The following is a 25605-nucleotide window of genomic DNA, read 5'->3' on the forward strand; positions in this document are numbered from 1 at the left end:
GGGAATATATTTGTATAGTGTAGTTGCAGCTGTGGAAAAAATACCCACCTTTACATTAGCCTCTTAATACTACAAAATACAGCGGTTACCTGTTAACCTACATGTTTCAAAGAGCATTGAGGCAATAGAGAAACATAAAGGAGAACTTTGATAATTACGAAGATTAATCAATCAGCTTTGGATATTCATATACAGTAGATTCCGTTTAATGGTCCACCGGTTACTTGGGGCAGCCACTTAATTGGGGCAGATCTTGCAGAACAAAACCCAACAGAGGAATATCCAAGAGTATTCTCCGCTTAATTGGGAAAGCATGCCGCTTTATTGGGCCATGAGTCGGCGACATAGACTATACTCGCGACGAAATTAAAAATTTTTGTTTTCTGAATGCTATTTTTTATATTTTCCTCCTTTGATTCACTCTTATTTTTCATTAATGTACCTATTCTTGCCCTATCTTGAAAGGTCTAGTTGTTATATTACCCGCAAGAGAATAGGACTTTTCTTTAATAGCACTTAGTAAAAGACATTCATTCAGCGTCGCCCGAGGCTGTGAAAAATATTTTTAACTAAATTGTTATAATTCTTAAAAATCATAATAAATTAACTAACCTCGCCGATTAATTAATCAAATTAATAGTATAATAAACTTATGTTGCATTATAAACATTCTTTAGTCTTCTTTCTATCATTTCAACGTTTGTTTATGCCCACATACAGGACAGTTGGCCTAATTGGGGCAGCCGCTTAATTGGGGCAAAGTGCACAAGTCCCGATATGTCCCAATTAACCGGAATCTACTGTATATCAATCACTTGTCAGTTGCTATCCAGCCATTGTGAGCGGTTGGTGTGCCGAGCTTCCACCATACTAATTCTAGTAATTTGTTTTCGGACAAAACTGCGTGCAAATGACAGACCATATGAGGGATATCAAAATTTCTTTATTCTTTTATTTTTCTTAAATGATAACTGATAAATATTGATTCACAGAGCCTAAAAAATATGCAAGTTTTCTCTCCTTTCTTACCAAAAATTCACAGAATATTGCAGGAAAATACAGCAGTTGTACCTCAATAGTACCTGGTATTGGATGCCAGGGTAATTTGCATAAGCATAACAACATATTCGACCAAACTTACAGAAAAATAAATATGAAGGGCAAACTGGAATAAGGCGGTATTTAACAGTTAGACACCGCTGCGTTTGAATTATCAAGCATTTAATTAGATTTACTGTACCAATAGCAGAAAAGTTATTCAAAATAAATAAACCACATTGCATTAAAACAAAATAAGGTAATTTCAAAGCTATTTCAACATATAATGATTAACAAAATAAATGCCAATTTGAACATATCGCCCAAATGGGGGATACTCCCTTAAAACCACTTGGCCCTTCAATTCTGACTTCATGGATCTATCTTTCAGAATGAGATACATGCAACAGAACCTCACTGGAATGAATACTGTCACCATAAAAACTCTCAGGAGTATTGAAATGTAAATGAGTATAATTTATTTTCATTTAAGAAATGACAACTTCGACGCCACGGTAAACAGGTCATTTTCAAGGTACTGTCAAAAATAATCCCCTTAGGACAGGCCAACAAGCCCTACAAAAACTTTGGAAACAGTATCACCTCAGCATCTTTTAAAAAATGACATTATTACTAGATGCACCACTCAAGCACATCTTGGGGATCCATTCAAATTCTTTTGCCAGCCATAAACTATGAAATACTTTCCACTTCAAGAGTAGACTATAGCAAAGTAGATCACTTAAAGAAAATGTCACTTGAAATAAACATCTAATAACTTTAAAAAATCACAGTAAATCCTCAGCATAAATTATTATAGCAACCTGCAAGACAGGTTTTTCCTAAAAATTTTCAGAATAACAAATCCAGAAGTACGGATTAACAATTATTTTCTTAACCACAAAAAGCACTATAAGTGATTCCACAGAACATTAGATAGCTGCATCAAAAAAACATATTGATCATTGGCCTCATACACATTTTTCATTATGCTCTGACAATATAATTAACATCTACCATAACATTCACAGAGAGTCAATGCCTGTGACATAAAGATGTTGATCAGCCTTTACTATTAACTCTACACTAATTTTTGAACTGTCTCTGCTTTTAAAAACATCCCTGCTTACTACCTCAAACAAAGTATGAAGTATTAAAAATTGAGCACTGCCAAACTGGGATGTAGATGCTGTTACAAAATAAAATTTGTGCACAAAATTTTAATAAATACCAATAAACTATATAGCCAAATGCTGGAATGAGGTCATTTGTATATAAATGAAATTACACAATGGAAATAAAAACTTTCTTATCACAAAAGAACATTTACAGAACTAAGATTTGGAATGTTTATGTTTTCTGTCCCGTCAGATTTCCAAATGGCTTGAAATGGCACGACTTGAAAAACTAATGGAATGTAATGGTACATTAGAAATGATTGCATACACTTAACAGTCACACAACTAAAACAAATAAGTCCAAATGCAAAAGATACCCGTGTGAAAGTTTTGTGGAATAATCAAACGATGAAATTGCCTCCTTGGTGTTCCATAATTGAACTGCTGATCTTTACATTTGAGGAGACGAGAGCTGTCAACTAAACTGACACAAATAGCCAAAACTTTTCCAAAAGAGCTTTAGATCACTATCAAAATATTAAAATTAAACTAAGTAACAAACTAGAAAATTAAAATAAAACTAATCCAACAAAAATTTAAACAAAATTTCTAACTATAGAAAATTTGAAGGAACTAAGATGTTTTGAGAGTAGGAAACATAACTCAAATAAATCAAGTAGATCATTTTTTCAAATAACTAATGAATTATGAAGAATAATAATGCACAGCCATGTTTGAGATGCATCCATTGAAGATATGCTAAATTGAATTGTTTACACAGACCACATCACTAATTTAAACAATTCTGTCAGTTTCATGAGTCAGACTCATTCCTTTCCAGATCCTCTGTGGCTGCAACTGTTTCCTCCACATCAAAGTATGGGCCATCAGTCTCTTCATTTTTCAAATCTTCCTTCACAAGGCGTACATCTGTCTCTCCTAAATTAAGTGAATGTCTTTTCTGCTTATTCGGCTTCGAATGCTTCTCATCTATGCCATCAACTACATTATCACCGTGGCCAACTACATTAGGTAAATCTTTGACCAACATATCAAAATCGTTACTGAAACCACTTTGATTTTTTGAAACTGACTGATTATCATCATCAAAGTGATTAGCCACAGGCTCATCAAGCTTCTCCGAGTCCTTGTTGCCTGTTTTCTTCCTAGCAGGTGAGGTTGAAAAATCTAAGCTGAGACTACCGAATTTTTGTGCTGGGTCATTAACCCTCTCATAAAGCTCTTGCATGTACTTATATCTAACTTTCCATTTTTGGTATGATTCTTTATATGGTAACAATGGGATTACAAACACAGATATATCATCAATTGTACCAGCTTTATTTTCTGATGACACCCAACTACCTTCTGTCAGTTTTCCACGAGAATGCATCACTAAATCTTGAGCAGCTGAAGTGTACCTGGATGGATAACCAGAAGGATTTTGTTTAAATTGGAGAAAATGTAACACAAGTAAGGGAATTCACAAGATAAACAGCAGTGAAGACAAATCACGATAAATCTAGAAGATAAAAATAGTTGGAAATCTAGCTTACTGGTAGTATTTTTTGCCAAAATAACTCATTAGAATAATGATATCGTTATGAGCATAAATACTAGTCAATACAAACATTATAATTTTTAATGCAATGGTGGGTGGCATAACATGGTGGAACTCCTTTATGATGCACAAAGGGTAAGAAAAAAAAAAGACTTTACTGTTCCAGAAAATAAAATAAAATATATTTGCCGGATGATGATACGCCGTATCGAAACCGTTTGCAAATATGCTTTATTTTGTGTAACAGAAAAAGACTTTTTTCTTACCCTTTGTGCATAATTTTTAATGACCAGAAGTAAACATGATCCCTTACTACATAAGGACATAATTATGTAGCTGAACATTATTTAAAGCGAAAAACTATGGGGATCATTAAAACAACCTGTCATTGATATTATGCGATATGAGGTGGAACAATAGTGAGGGCAACTGGTATGATGAGTACAGGGTTAAATGTAGTGTTGAGGAGGAAAGTCAATGACGGGTATTTTTGATATTAAATGGCAAGCTCAATAAGAGAGAGAAAGATATAGATCACTGCATGAAACAAGTACATAACTTTATATGCATTCATGCACATGGGTGCAAAGTTATATACACTGATAGACTTTGTATCATACATTTCAAGCATCGTAGGAAGGCTCTAGGTATAGAAGGAAGGGTACTCAGATTTCCCACAACATAACTGTTGACATTGCTGCATTCCAGCATGCGGTACGCTGAGAAAACATGAGAGAATACTTCATAGCAGAGCCTCAATAACACATTTGCATTTGGATTAACGGTCTGTAGGCTTTTTGTCTTCGTATCCTCCTAACCGGGCCCCTAAACTCTGCCTTTCATTCTTCTATCCTACCCTTCCCCCTCTCCAAAATAACAAGTGCGTACATCAACGAAATGGAAACTAAAGATGCAGAGAGAGAATGACTCAGAAAATAAAGCAAATAATGCTCATAAAATTATCATGGATGAGAATCTAATCGTGATCACTGCCAACACTTCAGCAGCCAAGGCTTCATCTCCTCCAATATAACCTTCATATTTTTAGACCAGGTTTTGATAATCCATGGCCCATAAAAAGATTGAAAGCAATTAATTTTACTTTATACAGAGTGCTCAGTAAGAGTATGAATTCATTAAATTAAGTACACCAATATTTTACTAATAAAACTGCCCTGATAGGCTGTTACTTGCACCCCATATTGTCATACCAACTTCAGCCAGCAGCCTGTATACATGAATTTTTTTCCGATGAAAAGATGGAACACCTGCTGGGCATTAAATGCCACAGGGGCCACCATAATCTTGCACACAGCGCAATGTTCACTATGCTCACTCCAAGTAATTTCTAATCTGTACATAATAAATATAAATTAAAATAACCTTAAACCATCTACCTTCACGCAGTTCAGAACTACAAATATGATAATTAATGAAATATGAATACAGGCATCCCCCGAGTTACGTATGCCTCGAATTACGTAAATCCGTACTTATGTAAGTGATAACTGTATTTCAAGTGATTACGTTAATTTTCGAATGCGAGCGCGATGAAGTAGATATTCGCTCGTATACCCAATGGCAGAAAAAATTTCGAATTGTTATGGAGTTTTTTACGTGCTAAACAAAACAAAGTGACCCATGCTCAAGATGCTACTCTCAGACTATATTGTTTATTGATTTTTTATCTAATAACGTAAGAATACGCGGAAGAGTTCATGAATATCGCAGTGAATTGAATGAAGCTTAACCGAGAATGTACCACGCATTTCTCCGCTGAGAATTCACCCCACCGATCGAAATCTCTGAAGCACTAACGCAGAATGTTCGACTTACGTAAATTTCGACTTATGCAGAGTCTGCCGAAACGCATCCCTTACGTAACTCAGGGGATGCCTGTAGTGTGGTTTCCTGCTCCAGACATTAGAATATATAAATTGATCAACTGAAAAACAGGAATACTCCAATGCAACTGTAAGATTTTGTGAGTAAATTATCAAGTTTTGTTTTAATCAAAATGTGGGAAACTCTTTTGCATATTCATTGGCTATTTCGTACGGCATAGTTTTCTTCGATCAAGCAATAAAACATAAGATTTTACTCATAGCGACAATAAATTAGAGTGTGATCAATGAGTGCACCGTATGAAAGAACCTGTAGTATCATTAAAATTGAAAATAGGAGAAAACTAACTCCAATTCTCACCAAAAATAACTACAACTAATTCTCTTAAATTCCTGATTTTATATTATTTACCCACAAAACTCAAGAAACTGCTAATTTACTCTACCCATCTAAATCTTCCATCAATTTAGAACCACTGCCATAAATCTCAAGACCAACCCTTAATTAAGTACCTGTGTAATGACGAAAAGGATATTGTTGAGTATAAATAGCAAAAATAAGTTGTTAAATGTATACTGAAGCACTGTTTGTAGATGAGGCAGTTGTAGCAAAGCAGGGAAAGTCGGTCTTTAGCGAGTGCGCCGTGAGCAAAATGTTGAGGAAAAGGTATTTAAACTGAAGCATTTGCTCTGGAGTAGAAGGTATAGCTTATGCATACCAAATTGAGCAAATGCTTAAGCTCTTACCTTTTGCTCGAAGCAAATGCTAATGCTCCAAGCTTATGCTCATGAGCATTTGCTCAGCTTTTATTCATTCGGCCCATTGGCTTCTAGTTTTAAATTCTTTTTGCGATATCCTTTAGATATTGTTGTTCCCACTTTGTTAAGAACTTTTACTTGAAATGCTGCTTACGATGGGGAAATTTGATATTTTATAACAAATCAATGAGAAAGTAAAAATTAACAGAATTTTTGGTTTATATTTATGTCTACATATCCTATAAGGTTACTGCAAAAAACTTCACAACTATGCTGTGGTTTAGAAAAAATTAGTGTTTTTATGCCCTGGGACACATACGTCCCATGATGGATGGTGTCCCATTGGACCATAAGGGAGCAAGAATTGGTTTTATTTCACATAAATTGATTCGTAATTGAATGGCTACCAATATTAGCACCGCATGAACGGTATTATAACCTGCTTTCGGCATCATGCTCCCTTGCAGAAGGGAAAATGCCTTACATTTTGTATGCCATGTGTTATCTCATGGTGTTGATAGATTTACTAAACACTGCCCATGGAGAAAATTAAACTAGTCTAGAGCGAACACCTCTTTGTGTCCGGGCCTGCTCTACAGCTGTGGCGCTGTGCACACGATTTGGACTGCTTGTGGCATCATATGCTCAGCAGTCCAGCAATATCTTGTCCGGTAGTGTCCGAAAATATCCACAGGGAAGAATGACGCCTCGGTAGCTTAACTGGCTAAAGCACTCGACCGGAAATCGGGGGATCCGGGTTCGAATCCCAGTCAAGGCGAATGATTTTTTCTCTGTGGATCTTTCGCATAACATATATGTACTAAACTGACTGGACACCTCTGACCCCAACTACTCTCCATGGTACAACCCTTCTACAACACCCAGCCCTAGAAGCATTTCTTTATTATTTTCATAACGTAATGCAGTGCTTATGATTTCAAAATTCTTTCAAGAGACATTATACATATTGTTGATTATTGGCAATATACGGCACTTGCATGTCAGGATCAGAGGACCAATTGTCCCAAAAACTCGGAACTACATTAACTGATAACTCATCACTATAATCATCCCCAAAAAGCATGCTAATCTCTTCGGCAGTAGTTTGGAAAGATGCCCTCATTTGATGAACATCATTGCCTGATGATGCGCCCTGTAACCGACGCGAAAGCTTGCACGACAAAGCGTAACACGCAGCTGCACCCGGAAGCCATTAGCAACAATTCCCCTGGCTGCGAAAACCTACGTTCAAAGACTACTAAGTTGCAGATGGAAAATCATAATGAAGTAATATTTTAAAATGATTCCACCAGGAAACAAATTGAGCTCTGTTCTCGATGAGTTACACACAAATGTGAGGGAAAATAATTTGCCTATCTTCGGATCACTCTTTCAAGAAAAAGTGGCTACAGAAAATTATAAATTTCATTCTCAGACCTCTACTCCAAGATGTTGTTCATTATTACACCTGAGATATACTTAAATACTTTGAAAATGCATTAATTTCATATTCACGAATACCATGAAATGGCCTAAAGAAAACAAATGAAATTTATAAAGAAGAAACTACATAAATATTTCCATGCAGGAATAATTGTAAGATGATAGTTTGCTAAGCCACACAATTTCCACAACCCTGAATCTATAGAGCAGACTGAGGATTGAAATATGGGAACAGCACTAAATATTTTTATAAATTTTAACTACTGGAGAAGAGAAAAATATTTCCTCATGGTAACACATAACCTGCAATAGAAGCTGTTTAGCAATAATTTTACACATTTAACATGCACAAAATAGATCTTGGAATTTTTTCCCAAAATTGTATTTACCTGTACCTCCGCCCTGGTTCAACATCAGCAGGGAAATGATCCAAACTCTTTTTCACTATTTCTGTCGCTTTTTCATTATCAGTCACATCCCAAAGGCCATCTGTACCCATTATTAAAACATCGGAGTCAGTCACAGATTCATTTTCAATATCATACACAATAACTTGAGGTTGAGATGAAAGAAATGGTTTGATCGGGAAGGTAGTATGGATAGCTTTTAAGTCATGGTCACCAAAACCACGAGTTACACCAATAGTTGCCAAAACACGACTCTGAAAATTGAGCATACACGTGTGAGTAACATAATAATTTAAACATAATACGCTAAATTAACTATGGAACATGGCCCACTACTAACCCTTTTTCCTTCTCCATACACCACAGGGAATCTCAAATCTTCCTTAGTCACAGTTTTGTATGCCCATCCAGTCATGTGAGCTTCACGATATAACACCCTTTTCCCGATATCTTTGGAGGTTGGTCGGCGAAAATAATCTCTTTGAGTAAAAACTCTACCAAGAAGTTCTGGCTGTAGAGCAGCCTGAAAGCATATATAGCAAAAATATTTTGAAAAGCATACACAACACATTTACAGGATTTTCAATTGCCTTTTTAAGCAAAACCAAATGAAAGAATCCACTATCACTTCCACAAAAATATTCTTATGCAAGATACATCAAGCATCAAAATTTAAGCACACAAACAAATTAATATGAATGAAGATAATAGTAAACCAAATACATACACCAATTTTAGATGAATGCATTAAACCATTCAGCTTTATTACACATGAAGCTTGAAAATTCATGGGAATGACAATGCCATGTAGGAGGTGCAGAAGGATTCAAGATTAAAAATGGAGGGAAAAGGTTTTCAGACTGCAATTCTGAGTACATATTAAGAAGGAATATAGGCAGGCGTGTTTTTTAGCCAGTAAATCTAGGTACGACTGATGGATGCATCCGGTTGAAGGAAGGAAGTGCTGAAACTTGTTCTATGTTGATGCTCTACTAGTGTTGATGATATTCAGGCTACTAATATCATATTTAATCATTCACTACATATATTCATTATTGTCCTACCCTAAAATTACTTAAACTATTCTGTATTTTGTCAAATGACTGTTTCACTGCACTTAGTGGTCACATGATACATTATGAAAATATAGAAAAAAATAGATGCTACAAAATGCTATAAACTGTAATTGAAAGTGCTACTTACACGTATCTCTAATCATAACATATCATTTATAAAAAACTAAATATTTTGAAACTGTTATTAAACTGCAGAATACTGGATGAGAGAATCTCTCTCCTCAAGAATCCGTCACTTTGTTTGGACAAAGAGCAAATTTATTACGCCACCTCACTGATGTCTGACCGATTCTGCTAAAAGCCTAATGGTTTGTAGACGTATATTGTAAAGTTCTGCGTGCAAGTTTTGATATCATTAATATCTCTTGAGTAATGGATGTATAGTAAACATCTATCACAAATAGACTGATGGAAAGCAAAAAGATGAAAGATGGATCTGAAATGACAATAGCTACTAATCATTTAAATGAAGTCAGGCATTATTGGCCTTCTCTCATGGACATTCTCTTCTTATTGCCACTACAGAGATATATTTCTTAAAAAATAATATCTTAAAATATTCTCATTCGGCTTTGAAGTCATCTGCTTGAAAAGTAATCCTAGGATAAACAATTTTTCATTTCCACCCTTTTGCCCTCCGAATTCATTCAGCAGTTTCTTTTCATCTTCTCATAGGCAAGACCATCCAGCATAAATAACATGTGTGTGAAACACAAACTCCTTGGCTGCTACATGATGCAATCAAGGGTTGATGTCTTCCCAAAAGCAGTAAGTACTAGACATACGACCGTGAAGCAATGCGAAACCTTGTTCGTAAGATGATAAACCTATGCAAGGCATCGAAAAGTGTAGTTATTCTACAGGATGCAACACTGCATTACAATTTTGCATAAACTTATGATTATTACGAGATGACCTAGCTGCGCATCTGATGCGGCTTGAGCCGAAAAGAATTTGCTTTCTGCTGGAAAGAAGAACAGGCAAAACTTGGAACAGTTCCTGACTTTACAATGGATTAATTGATACTTCATTCAGACTGTGATCAAAGTGTGTGTTCCTCTACGCCACACTGCGTCGCATCGGCAACTCCAAAGGTGCCATATTTGAAATTTTGGGCACGCTTAAATTTTTTGAATGTTCATGCCTCTGAAAAGTTCGTAAATTTAATTTTCGTAATTATTGGGCTTACCATATGGCCAATTTACAAGCAGTAATGAGTAGGTCACCATGTGTGTGGTATATAGTAGGTCATAGTTATCATATGATGTTGCTTGGATACTGAAGTATCTCTGACTGAAGAAAGAACCATAATTGATGCTCTTGGGCACAGTGCATGAGGAGAACTTCAACATAGTTTAATGATTATAATGAAGAGTTTTGTACATCCACCTAAATGCCATTGCTTATCCTTGGAACTTCTTATCAAAGTTCTTTGCGAAACCGCCAGGACTGAGCTTCGTAATAAGGAAAGTTTCATAACATTTGTTTCTTTTACTATAGATTGGATTAGCATTTATGTCGGGACCAACGATTTGCTTCGCATAAATGAGAATTTCGTAATAAGGTTATTCATATTAAAACGAGAGCGTACTTCATGTCCCTCACCAAAAGGGAAGGGAAGCTATACCCAGCACAAGAAATTTTAATATGTCCAGAAACAATGTGCTTAAGTGATCCAATCCATCAAATAACATACAGAGCAAAGACCTCTTTCTCAAATCTTCAAGTCACAAATATTAAACCACAAGTGTATCCATTCAGAATCCTATCTGTACTTCAAAATGACTGGTGAGAATGTCAATGTAATACATTCCTGTTATTTGGGTCACTGAATAGAACAGGGCAGCCACTTACTGTGGAAAAATCTCTTAGACCAGAACCCAATAGCTAAAGTATCTCGATTTTTATCTGGTTAATAAGAGCAAAAGGCCATTTAAACAATATATCTACTTTGATCCACTGAATAAATATAGTTTAACAAAGGAATGTACAAACTGAATGATTGAAGGGGTAAATGTGTGACATTTGCCCATGATAGAATGAAAATGAAATTTGCCAATTTCACTAAATAATTTTTATCACGGCTCAAGTTCCCACATGTAACACCATCTTCAAGCAAAAATACAGTTTCAGTCCAATACATGTTTAAAGGGTGTAGGCCAAGGGCAGGGGAAGTGGAGGATGTAGAGAGTGGGAAGGGGTTGTTAAGTTAATTGGTAGGCAGAAAAAGGGGTTCGGTCAGTGAAATGGGAAGGACAGGGTGAGACAGTTATAATACTTCCACTTTGATACTTAAGACGATGCAACAACATAATAAGTTAAGGCTTAAAGCTTTTGTATGTTAATGCTCCATACATATGCTTTGTTTAAGCAGCTCCTCATAAAATTTGGCTGACGCTGCTGTAAACCAGGATTATTCAGCTTTCATACTGGGTACCAGTAAAAATAGATAACACGAATCTAGTATTTGGATACATATTACAGTAAACTCTTGATTTTACGAAGCAGGATTTTACGAAGTTTTCGATTATACGAAGTGATATTGCAGTCCCGGCGAAAAGCCTATGCTAAATACATGGCGCTATTCGATTATACGAAGTTTCGATTATACGAAATTTTTTGAATTTACGAACCTCGGCTCGGTCCCTAGGAGCAAATGGCATTCGTTTACACGAACTACGGCGAAAAATTTGTCAACAAAACTAGTTACGCCGGCGTAAGAAGCTAAAAAATCAGCGCTTCCGACTGTGGTCCATCAAGAGTACGAAATCGTAAATGATAATGCAACTTTGGAGAGAAATGGGTCGCCAAAAACCTCACTGTGGGAATTTAGGGGAAGTAGGAGTTCAGTAAAAATATCGCGGCTGACATTATGCCCCTATTTACGTGCCTGTTCGTAAACATAGCATCGACAATAATTCGTAGTTTAACATGTCAGGAAGGGCACTCAGGGTATTTCTTACACTCCTACTTAAACCCTACGTAATTGAATCATACCACGAATATGTCACAAGTCCATAAAAATACTCAAATTTCAACATTCTTGCGGGTTAATAATCTATAATAATAACCTCATGACAACACTTTTCTCATCAACAGTTGGAAATATGAGGAAGGAAGAGAATTAATGCACTCGATGATAGAGGAAATATATTTATTTCATTTTAGACGCTAACGTTATATTTCGGAGGGGGGAGGTCGGGGAAAATACTGCGGTTGTCAGCGACAAGAGATGGGGAGTAGTAAGGATATCGCTGATGATATCATATTTTATACACGAGCCTATATTGAGGGAGAAATTGCTCCTCTATTGCTAATTCGAATGGGGATTTGATGATTCTGTGCATTAAGTTTTCGCCCAAGCACATTGGTATCTATCCACAAGGTGGCGTCTGGCTGTCTTTCGTCCTGAAAGCGCTGAATCGTACGGGATGGGCTTGTGCTAAATTCACGAGGGTGCGAAGGGCTTCAGTCTGTGCCTTGCGAGTGCTTAAGCAACAACCAGTGCTTCTCTGGATCTACAATAGTAACGTTTTCTTTGCGAGTGTGTTTGAAATTTGGGAATATGGAGCCTTCACAGCTAAAACGAAAAAGAAGAGTATTACCTTTAGAAATAAAAATGAAAATTATTGAAGAGGTGGAGGCGAAGAGATTAACTAAAAGTGAGATAGCGGAAAAGTTTGGAATCCCACTGTCGACTTTGTCGATAATTCTAGCAAACAGCGGCAAACTACAAGAAAAAGTCGGGTCGGGTGTTTCGCTGAAAAGGAAATATCTGAGCTGCGCCAAGTTCGCGGAGGTTGAAGAGGAGCTATACACTTTCTTTTGTAAGTGCCGTGAGCAAAATCTTCCAATTAGTGGACCAATATTACAAGAAAAGGCCGAATACATAGCCTTGCAAAAGAAAATTGACGATTTTAAATGTTCTAGTGGGTGGTTGACTAATTTTAAATCAAGATTCAACATTGTATCTCTGAAGATAAGTGGAGAAGAAGGCCCTGTTAACACTGAAATTATTGATAAATGGCACATCGATAACGATGATATACTTCAAGAATATAGTCCCAGAGATCGCTACAATTTTGATGAAACTGGACTATTTTTTAATGCATTACCTGACGCAACCCTGGGTTTCAAAGGGCAAAGGTGCCATGGGAGGAAAAAGAGTAAAGTGCGTGTTACTGTGGGGCTGTGCGTCAACCAAACGGGCACGGACAAAATTAAGCCCATTGTCATTGGGAAATTTGAAAGGCCACGGTGCTTAAAACATGTAAAATTGGAAGCCCTCCCAGTTTTTTACCATGCAAATAATAACAGCTGGATGACCCGAAAAATTTTCCAGCAAACGGTTATACGTCAACAGAGAAAAATTGCTGGAGAGAACCGCAAAATTGTTTTAATAATGGGTAATGCCACCGTCCATAAATACGTGGAAGATCTTAAATTGGCTAATGTTTGAGCCCTCTTTTTACCCCCGAACTCGACTAGCAAGTCCCAGCCCTTGGATCAAGGCATTATCCAGAATTTTAAATTCCTGTACCGGAAGAAGCTTGTGCGGTATTACTTGCGATGGATCGGTATGTATACATTCATCTATTTTGGTCATGTGCGTTTGGATATCGACTTATATATTTTTATTCATGATTATCATTATTTCAAATCTATTTGCTGCTTTTAGAAATGGGATCAGAAATTAATAACATCCTGAAATGGACGTTGATACATGCAATCCGCGCCATAGCAGAGTCCTGGAGAGAGATTTCCTCCACTACCATCGCAAATTGCTGGTAATCGGCCGGATTCCCTCCGATAGCGCATCATAAGGATGTTCCCGAAGTTGGTATTTGATACAACTAACCTAATAATAATTTTACTGCTTTAATATCACGGCTCTGGTTGAATCGTTACGTTATACCTTCAGGAAGCTGCAGCAGATGAAATCGCGGAGGAGATAAGTGGCTTGAAAGAAGAATTTAAAAAATATTTGGAAAAAGCAGGAGCACAGCGCGCAACATCAAGCGATTATATTGCACTAGATGATGATCTCCAGGCTTGCGACGATTCAACGCCGGTGCCTGTGTCGGAAGAAGCAGCGGCCGGGACTAGTCAGAATAGCAGTGACGACGATGATGAAAGTGAGGAAGTAATTCCACCTAATAAAAAAGAAGTATACGCTGCCTTCCAAACATTAAGACATTTTGATCTGGCTAACGATTTGGACCCCCAATTTAATTACCACGTATGCAAGTTAGAAACCATGGTGGAAGCGGCGATGGAGAAGGGAAAAAAGCAAAAACAATAACAGATTTTTATGGATAATATGCGTGTATATATTGGTCTTTGTGAATAAACAACTTAAATATCTTAAATATTAGGCTCTATTTACCGCCAATTTATATTTCAGGCTTCTCGTAATGAAGACGCACTTCGAAGTCTAACCATGAACTTTCTTCTCACGCGCTTCCTTGTTCTCCCATGCTGGGGTTCTGTCTTTCCAAAGCCGTCCCTTCCCTCCTGCCGCCTTTGGCTGATCTTGCTGACACCCACCTTACGCATCCCAAACCCCTCCTTCCCCAGCATTTCCCATTCACTCCCTCCCTAAGGAGACTGAGCTTGTGTGCGTTGCAAAAAAATACGGCCCCCAAAAGTAGACTGAGGCAGAGCTGAAGGCCATTTCCCCACCCTTCTTTGTCCTGCCCCCTTCACCAGTCCTTGTGCTGACCACACTTCTTCCCTCAGGCAATCCCCATCCCACTCTTATTCACCCCACCCACTGGGAACGTTCCCCGATTGTGGAGAAGGGCATGGTTCATCTTCACCTGCAACGGGGGGAAGTTATTAACCGGAGAGAGGCGGAAGAAGTATCTTCCACTATCGGGAAAATGGTGCCGCGCTTATAATTGTCTCTCTTCTTCTCAGCTGACTTTTCAATTGAAATTAATTTCTTTGCTCTATCCACACTATATTTATTTACGATTATGGCGCGACTATTTTTTAGTGCTAAAATTAAGAAAATCTTTTCTCTATGTCAATGATCCTTTGCCTAACTTTCAATACGGCGGAGAAAGGAACACGAAAACTAAATGAGGTGACGGTACAGGTTTTTGCGTGTCATTTTTTGGGAATTCACGCTAGCGAACCAATACTTAACCACGTTGAGAAATGATAAAACGTCTCTTGTAGGAAAACAATCAATGTGGATAATAACGTTTCTATCTATATTTCTCCGATACTGTAAGATGTTTCTCCTGTCGTTTTCCGGTTGGAACCTTGCTCCTGTCGGCATAAAAGGAGAGAAACATACTATATGAACAGGTCACCTCACACCCGGTATGAAGAATATGGTCCTGATGAAGAATTAAGTCTTTTATGGCAACGTCTCCAAAGATGATGGAACACAGTAGTCGGACGGAGAACTCAAACAGAATTTACTTCAAATATTCGCCAGAAGATAATCACATCCTACGTTATTCATGATCGTAATTGAATCTCAGTGAAAATAGAGCACATTCTGCAGAAAATATGAAGTAACTCGAAATATTAACTTATGAAGGTTATTTTGGAAACGGGCCAAGACCCTTGTTTTTCTTTTTTTCTCGTCACTGAGCGATAGAGGGCGGCATAAATGGCGGTTAAGCCAGCTGCCGCTAAAATTCCGTGGGTGTCAGAAACAAATATCTACCTTTAGCATACTTAATAGTTGCTATTCGCTCCTAACCACAAATTTATAACATTAAATTCTTATAATAAACATTGCAATTCATTATTTGATTACGTTTTCTAAACTGGCCGGGAATTTCTTAAGCGGTCGTTGATGTTGAAGTATGAACAAGAAATGGGAATTTTATGGTGGTATAATTATTTAACAATTTTTCACATCATAAATCGATAACAAAAAGCCTTTTCTATGAATTATACCGAGAATAACCACCGAAAACATTTAAATAAGACTACTTAAGACAAAAAACGGCGGAAGAAACAAAAGCGAACATTTTTTTCGTGACTTATGAAAAAGGTTTGAATTTACGAAACTCGATTTTACGAAGTGCCAATTTTCTGGTCCCACTGACTTCGTAAAATCAAGAGTTTACTGTATCCATTTTTACTGTTTCACTATTACAAGTATTATTTTGCCATTACTTTTCAGTGGACAACAGCATGCATGAAATTCCAATTTTACTTGAACAATAACCCACAGACTTGATGAACCAAGTCAAAACAATTGCAATGAAATGGAATCTAAACATGATGTCACATACACGAAGGCTAGAATTTGAATGCAATCTATTCAAAACATAATTCTTAAACTAAGCCTTAGGTGAAACAGTGCTTACCAAGTGCCTGACTCGTTCTCTTTCATTCTCCGGAGTGAAGTCAAAAGATAAAGGAATAGGCTTCCAATCCTTGCACAGAACAGCACGAGAATCTCCAGCATTGGCCACATACAGTTTTCCCAGAATAAATAGGGCTACAAGGGCTGTACATCCACCATTGAGCACATACTTGACTCTATCTTCAGCTATCATTTGGTCCTAAAAATAATAAAAGATGCAATAGCAGATATCCACCACTATGGTAACAGTTGCTGGGCCAAACCAATGAATCAAGAATACTTCATAAAAGTACACCAACAATAACTACAATTAATCATTATTGAAAAACATACAGCAACTTTCCAAAACGGGTTGTTGGGACGGAAGTCTTTGAAGGATGCTAGAAGGCAGGTCATAAGGGACGTATGGTGAGTGGAAGGACATTTTGTTGTAAAGATAGAGATTCGTTGGGAAGACAGTGCGTAGGCGGTTAGAAATCTAATGGAGGGAATGCCTGGTGGAAATGAAATTTTGAATAAAAAACGTTTAAGCTGGAAAATACTGGTGCTTCAGGAATGTAAAAAAGGTATTGAAAGTGGAGGCACACGCATCAAAAACCGGGGTACGATTCACGACTGGATGTACAATCGGTTAATTGATGCGAGGCAGAGGTGTGCATCGGTGCACATGATGAGCACATTACACGGAAATTCACGTGTAATTATTTATATACGTCGTCTAATTCGCGCGGTAAGGCACAATTCGGAGTTTCATTTAAAATCCATAAATTGATATTAAATTTAAAAAATCGCGAAGTGACTAATTAAAACGAATTGGGGTAAAATGTTACAGTGATTTCAAAAATTGGAAGAGAGAAAAAAAAATTGCCGGCGCTGGGTCTCGATCTCGGGACACTAACTAAAGCATACAAGACTAACGCCCTAGACCGCACCGCCACGGCCGTTAATGGGAAGAGGTGCTTACTCAAGGGACCTAATGCTGCGCGAAATCTTTACATGCGAATATCTCTCGAACCCGGGCCTATGTGGAAGAAAGCCGTGACACTTTTTCTACCTTACCTATATAGTTTTAGAAAATAACATCCGCATCCAGATCCTGAACATCACTTTGGCGACCTCTCCTTGTTAGTGATTCTGTGATCCTAAGCCACGGATATTTGAAATAAACTTACAAACTCCGTGAACTAACCATTTTGTATTTAGAAGGTTAAAAGGAAAGACCGATTTCAAATGCTTTTTTGGCTGAGGTGATGGAGCCAGAGGAATTTAGAATTGCTAAGCTTGACTTCATGGAATCAGTGGAATGACATATTAATAACACAAATGAAAACACTTACTATTAGTCAAATTCCAATCCTTTATTAAAACCATTGATGTTAAATTTAACCTTTGATTCCTCCCACGTCTAATTTAATCGCCACATCTTATCCCCCTCGGCATCCCCAGGACTAAAATTGAATCCCAATGCAATGGTTTCAATAGCAGTGTATGGGAATTAACTAAGTGCATTCGTTTAAGTTATTTTCGATTATGGCATCATGGAAGCTTAGATGTTTCAACAGATCCCCTGCCGTTGTCTCAGTCTTAAAATTCCTCAAAACGTTTCTAAGTTTTATAAAACGGGTTACACCATGAGCAACAGGCATATCAATTAGTTTTCATGGAAATAAAACCAAAAATAAGATGAGAAACACCACAAAATAAATTCATCGATTTAATAACCCCAACACTAGAAAGTTAACTAACGAAATAGAACGCTCAATAACCACATCATGGAAAACAGCACAACTTAGAACATCATCAATGGAATGATTCAGGGGGAGATGGGTATAATTATGTGTCATTTACAACACTGAAGAGCGTCAACTGTGCTAAAACAGTTGCCTACGCAATTTAAGTATGGGTTCTAAGTGACTTAAGTGGAGGTGTACTTTAAAGTATACCGGGACTAGCCGCGGTGATAACTTTTACGGGAGTCACCCGCAATGCACAATCGTGCGAAAGATCCACAGAGAAAAAATCATTCGCCTTGACCGGGATTCGAACCCGGATCCCCCGATCCTCGAAATATCCACAGGGAAGAATGACGCCTCGGTAGCTTAACTGGCTAAAGCACTCGACCGGAAATCGGGGGATCCGGGTTCGAATCCCGGTCAAGGCGAATGATTTTTTCTCTGTGGATCTTTCGCACGATGGAGGTGTACTTAAAGAAAGCTGGTGACACCTACACTACCACCTTAAATATAGAGCCAATTTAAGTGGTCACTTAAGGTACTAGTGTAGACGCGGCATATGGTGCTCGGTTCCACGAGTTCTTGATGATTGGTGGAAAAACTAGTTTGAACCCTGTTCACTTGTTGAAAGTAAACGTTTCCAATTTCCAACTAATCAATCATAATCACAAAGAGAATCATATGATTCATGTTAGAGATAACAACTTTTAGTTTAAAAATGTCATTCAGTATCCTCTATCTATAGTGGATGTGAGCCTCAACACGTAATTTTTATTTATCACATTAATATATAACTATGATAACTTCATTTAGGTATTGAAAATAATGGTTGTGTAGTCTATTAACATGAAAATTTTTCTTCGTTCAAAATCTATCATACATTGTACTAATGAAAAAGTATCTATCACGCTAGGAGAGCTATCATCAAGTTTATCATGCAGTAAGCAGCAGATAACAGTCATCTGTACCCGTAAGATCTTGGGTACAGCAAGTTTCAATAACAATTTTGCCAACATTTCAACACACCAGTTGAGTGTCATCCTTAGGCCAGAGGTAAGTGAAATTTCTCTCCCGTGAGGGTGACACTCACCTAGAGTGTAGATGACACTCACACCTCAAGCTCACACTTCTTTATTTTAAGATTATTCTCTTTTCAGTGTCCTCCTTAATTTCCATTCAAAATGACTTTTTTTATTTTCTAACAACATGAATGAGAGTTTCTGCAGGCCTCACAACAACTTAGAAGGGAAACCATTGTGGATTGATCATTTCTAACACATCAATAGGTAATTTGCATTCTCTAAACTTGCATCAGCAACAAGGGTGGAGGAGACGAATGAGCTGTTCATTAATATTTCCAGTAATAACCTTGAAAACCAATTCTGCAGAACCAGTACACACCATGATTAATTCCTAGCTTAAGGAATGAGATGCCCTCTTTTTTGGGAAGGTAATTTTGTCCACTGCATTTTTGCAGCCAACTTTCAGCTTCATAATGTTGGTTTTTAACAATCTGGATTCTCTAATATCACCGCTTAAAGCATGTGAGCGACTGGCCAGATAATAGTTGGCTGGGACTCTACGTGGCCGTGAACTACAAGTGGGCATGGGAAAGCTACACCACCGCCACTATATGTCTTATTCCTTAATTTATTATTTTGTTCGACAACATAATTATTCAAAATATTCTGTATTTTGTCATATAACTGTGTTTCACTACATTTTATCGTCATCTACCTCATTATGAAAATAAAAAATAGACGCTACAAAATGCGATTAAACTGTTATTGAAAGTGCGATAAAATAAAAATGTAAGTGCGACTTTCACGTATCTCTAATAATTATATCACTTATTAGATGATCTTAGGGATTCAGCTGTTATTATCACTGATAAGCGCAAAAACTGGGCAGCAATACTTTTTCTTCAATCAAAAATTAAGTCATGCAAGTGCTAGACTTACAACCAGAACCAAGAACCGAAGTTAAGAACAAAAACAAAAGCAACTGGAACAAACCCATTCCTATTAAACACACTACTTACTGAAAAATGAAATATTGCGGAGAAGTGATTCTTGTTTTACAATTACAGATTCCTTCTACTACATCAAGCCTGAATCTGATGATATTAATTATCATGCAGCTACTTGGTCGGCCAGATCAAGGAGGGGTAAGTTATGATGACTAGTGACGGTAATTCTTCACATATCCTAACTTATTATTCTTTCGATTCACACCTTTTCTACTGTGATAGATCTTCCACTTGACCAACAGATGAATCATTTCAGCTGATGTTTAGAAAATTTATTTTGCTTCAGTATAAAAATTAGGTACTATAAATTCAATTCACACGTTGAAAAATGGATATTACCGTTGGGGAGGCCAAATGGATTACTACATCACCAAGAAACTCTACTATGTCCCAGTCTTGATATGCTCACAGTTAAAAAAATCAATAATAGCTGGTTTTATGGAAAAGATACATTATTTGTTGGAACTGAATGCCTTGCTTCCAAGTAATGAGTAGTGAAAATTGATGCCTCACTCCAACATCCCCAAAAATAGGTGATTTTTCATAGCACCTTGATATAAAGCATTTAGATATGTTTCTAATGCTGAAATGCAGTCATAAACATGGAGTTGAAAAAGAAAAATTATGTTGCAATTGCAATTTTTCCCTGAATGCAGTTCCCCTCTTTCTCCATACAGGAATTCTGAGTCAGCCACAAATCACAGGTTTGCTCAGCCCTCCCCTATCAAAACCAACCTTCAAGTTGAAGCACTGAGTGATTGGATAAGATTTTCTCAAGTTTTACCATTGTTATGACTACAATTAATACCAAATGGCTGGCCCAGACTATACACTATCCACAGCCAATTGATATACCAAGTGATACAGAGAGGTATCAGTATATTTTTGAAGGAAACCAAAGTATACCATATCAAAGTTTAGTTTTTCCTGTTTATTACCCGATTTTAAATTGTAAATACTGATAAGTCCCTAATTCAGAAGCGCTCCTGGTCCACAGCTATGCTATAATGACACTCAGACAGTGGCGGATGCAGATGGGGGATGCAGGGGGCGCGCGCCCCCCCCTTGCGGGTCCGCTTGCATTGCCGAACATTGCAAAACCACAATTGTAACTTTTTTATATCATAAGAAAGCATTGTCTTTTACATGTTTATAATCACTTTAAATAAAATTTTCATATACTTTGCCTGTGACTTGATCATCTTTTATTACAATAAAAGTAAAGACAACTCAAGATATGTTGCACCCCCCCCCCCCAACCCCCCCCCCTTGAGTTTTTTCTGTATCCGCCACTGCACTCAGAAATACACCGAAACATATATTCATAGCCTATCTTTGTCTAGCACACTCATATAGAACCACACCGATGACAATTGTCTGATATAATGGATAGATCACTCAGTTTCATTCAACATTGCCTAATGATTTTTTTTTCTCATAATTTTACTCACCATTTCCCAGAAAGAAGCTTCAAGTGCTCCAATTATGAGTGACTCTACAGAGGGGGCTTTCTCTGGGAACCACATGGATACTCCTCCTTTCGTAGATGCCTCAAAGTGATGATCAGCCACTTCATCAAGGGGAGGTAACAGGTGGTCAATAATATCCACTAGTTTCTCCTAAAATTGAAACCAAAAGGAACTTTTAACTGTACGTATTGCAGGGTAATTTATGATTTTTGACTGAAAATTTTCAGAGCTTACATGTACAATGTGGTGTAGCTGATTAGCTGCAGCTACAGCGGCACCATACCCTGCATGTCCATCAAACAATGCAAAGTAAACATATGGAAGGTAGGCATGAGCACCTTCTCGCTCTGGGGTGGACGGATATACAGCACCTTTGTACTTGGGAGAAAACTTGGTTTTCCTATCTACCCTGAGTAATGCACCCTTAATACAGCATGCCTGGTCTTCATTTTTTTCTGACTTTCCTGCATTGACAGTCCTTCGGAAATAGACAATCAGAGATGAGTTTTGCACATACCTGATGGCAACAAACTGACTGAACCCATAGTCAAAAGTACCCCAGGCCTCCAGCCATGCTGGTGTGCCCCTGGGCAAGACACCAAGGCCACATTGCCAAATAGCCAACAGAACTTGATAAGACATAATTTTTCATGCATTAGTATTAAGTAGCATTACCACCACTTATATCCCGAACACTGCAGCATAATTGAGGTTACCCGTTGTCAGGAAAAAAACAGAAACATTCCGCTATCAATAAAAATAAAAACCAAGCATTAACTTACTCTGCATAGCCAGCATTCCACTCCAATTTTGAGATATCCCTCGGCACTATTATAGGCCTAACTGAATGATCTGCTGACACATTTATTTCTTCCTCTGTATGGAATTGCAGGAAATGTGGTCTGGTATAGGGAAATTTTGGAGTCTTGCTACCCTCAATGGCATCTTCCGCAGCAGGCAGAGATGGGATATTCTCTACCCCAACGGCACTGTACACAGCATTCTTGAATCGGTTAAACATGTTTATATACGTAGTGACGGATAAGAATACCGGCACCACACTACGTACATAAGAATAAAACAGGTCCATCTACCACTGGAATCTTGCATCACCACTAGTATGTGGCAAAATTAGCATGGTCCTACAAAAAACAGCATTGTATCACATGAATTTTCTTCATTTATCTTCCTGACAACAATAATAACGATGATTATACTTTTTTTTCACCACTACAGTCCCATGAATAATGTCAATAGAGTAAACATACTAAACGGAAAGTTGGTGCCAGCATCTGAAGCTATGGAAAAAAATTATAATTAATGATAAAATATGTAGATACAAATAAACATCACATTAGCAAGCATGACCCAGTAAAAGAAACGGAAGGGTTCAAATGACCTGATAACAATATATACAACTACTTTTCTTCAAAGCATTCAGAAAGATAGTAATAACATTTTGCAGACAGAATAGATTTAATTTTTTAAACAAAGACAGTAAAGAGCTTTTTTGTAGAGAATTAAAGTAAAGAAACTAGGACTTTTCAGAAAGAGAGAGCTGGTTTATTTTTTTGAATGAATATTATATCTTAAGCGAGTGAAATAATGGTGGCAGGAGGAATCAATAGTGAATTTTAAATGGCTTGGTTTAACAAAACAAGCACATCTGAGAAAAACAGAAAGTATGTAGATCTTAGATTCACCAAAGAGTCAATTGCCAGGGATATGAATAGGGACTTCATTCATACCCATGATACCCAGTTAATGACCCCAAAAAGCTCTCAAGCACAGGAATCATCCCATAAAAAGATGGCATATGCATTTTGAGGATGGATTTTGCATCATAGGACACAGTGCGAAAAACTTCCTGCTCGTGTAAGTTTACCCAAATAAATTTTTCTGATAGTGACCTGGATGTGATGTACCAAATAAAGGCCATCCACAATTCCTCGTAAATTTGTTGAATTCATTAATAATATGATGGGTAATTTCAGCTTAAATCAACTGGATGAAGATAGTTACCTTATCATTAACTATGAGATTTTTGTCACTGGCTCATAGATACAATTCCTTCATAATCAAATTAGCTGAGTCAATATAATTTTAATAGCAACATTGGTAGAAAATATCAGTGGGCCGAGGAGGGATGCATGAAATAATACCCTCATCGATTTCATGGAACTAAAGTTAATTATAAATTATCTACAAGGATAACAGACAAACCAGTTACGGCATGTCCCTTACATACGAAATGATCCAATGATGGGCTGAACTTATGATACCAAGAGTAGCTAAACTATTATAACCACTTACACCAAAGAAAATTCGAACAGTACTGAGTTAATCACTTTGGTCCAGAAGGAGGTAGTATGTTAACTAAAAAGAGGCAGAGGTTTAATACATGCCAATTATAAAACCAAACGATGGTTATATAAAATTATGTAACAAGATTGATTATAATGTAATGAGTTGCAGAGTTAACCTTGCTCTTGTTAGCAGAACGATTTACTAAACACCCCTGAGAAAACTAATGAGATAGACATTGGTGAGTCGTGATCAGCTTCGCCAAAATCAGGCTTTTGGTGAACAAGAAGTACAAGTTTTAAAAGTAGATGGAGATTGACCAGCAGAAACACCTGCTAGTATCAACCAAGTGTGACAAGTATGCTTCAGTAAAATTAGGTGAATATTTTACCACGCGCTTAGGGATGTAATGAATCCCAGCAGAAAATGAGTACTTTAATGGAAGTATTGTTTCTATAAGCTCTGAAGGATCATTTGGAAAGAATGAATAAATTGACTAGTGACTTTGTAGCATGCTGGATTATGGCGTATTAGCAGTAGCTTGGGAAGCTACATTACAGATGTGAGAGTTAATATATCTGTCTTCATCTCATACCCAATGAACTTGATATTGAACTTTACAAAAGATATAGCGAAAATCCTGCGAGGAAAATTACTAATAACATATCATGATGTTTAATTGCTTTATTTGAACTTTAGAGCAAATCTCAATTTGGGGCAGCCAAGCACACCAAAAAATCTTTGGATCCCAAATTGGCTTTAAAGTAGGTTTGGAGTGAATTAGGATCATTACATGTGCGAAAGTGAAGGACGCGATTTTGATAGGGGAAAATAAGGACATACAGTGCAAAAGAAATATAAATCAATACATAGTCTCACTATGCTAGATCTATCTGAGTAAGAGCAAAAGTAAAGTACAAAATAAAAACATAATGAAAGACACTGAATTTACCAACACATCCAGAAGCCGTCTACCTCTACCGACGTCCTATAGTAAATTACATGCTCTTTCATAAATACGGCAATTACATAATAATATCTCACGAATACGTAACATTTAATTCAGCAGCGTTCCGAACTACAACTGCGCAAGGTGACAAAACAGAGAAACAGCTTTTACGATTTTAATTAGAAAAAACGCAAGGACAACTTTCAACTATAAATTTCAATAAAATTAAATCAGATCTAATGCATAATATTGCAATAAATTATTTGAAAATTTTACAATACCTGGTTACTTCATTTGCTCCTTATGGCGTTATACTTCGGTGAGCATGAGCATGAGAATTCACTATAATAACACATCACTCCATTCACCTCAAGAAGTATAACTGAACTTCAAGAGGTTAAGACACAGCGATTCAATATAAATTACCGTGAGATAGGTCTGTTCTTGAACACTTATTAATCCGCATCTTGCACAGTTCTGAATGACAGATCCCTTATCACCCCGGAACCCTTACACCCACTGGTTCTTACGTGTAATATGGC

At 37.2% G+C, this 25605-nt stretch overlaps 1 protein-coding gene across 2 annotated transcripts; it reads right to left on the minus strand.

Moving 5' to 3' along the window:
• Nucleotides 1-925: 925 nt before the first annotated feature.
• Nucleotides 926-25605, minus strand: LOC124170545 (protein phosphatase 1H). Of its 2 annotated transcripts, none has more exons than XM_046549339.1 (8): nucleotides 25345-25605; nucleotides 22593-22952; nucleotides 22045-22288; nucleotides 21793-21960; nucleotides 16581-16778; nucleotides 8511-8693; nucleotides 8153-8424; nucleotides 926-3577 (listed from the first exon to the last, which is right to left on the minus strand). In XM_046549339.1, exons 2-8 carry the CDS (start codon nucleotides 22898-22900, stop codon nucleotides 2971-2973), a joined length of 1980 nt encoding a protein of 659 aa, XP_046405295.1. In that variant the 5' UTR covers nucleotides 22901-22952; nucleotides 25345-25605; the 3' UTR covers nucleotides 926-2970. The 2 variants fall into 2 exon arrangements, with proteins under 2 accessions (XP_046405295.1, XP_046405296.1); XM_046549340.1 differs by having other exon boundaries at nucleotides 22593-23108.

Source organism: Ischnura elegans, chromosome X (assembly GCF_921293095.1).
Source record: "Ischnura elegans chromosome X, ioIscEleg1.1, whole genome shotgun sequence".
Classification (NCBI taxonomy): domain Eukaryota; kingdom Metazoa; phylum Arthropoda; class Insecta; order Odonata; family Coenagrionidae; genus Ischnura; species Ischnura elegans.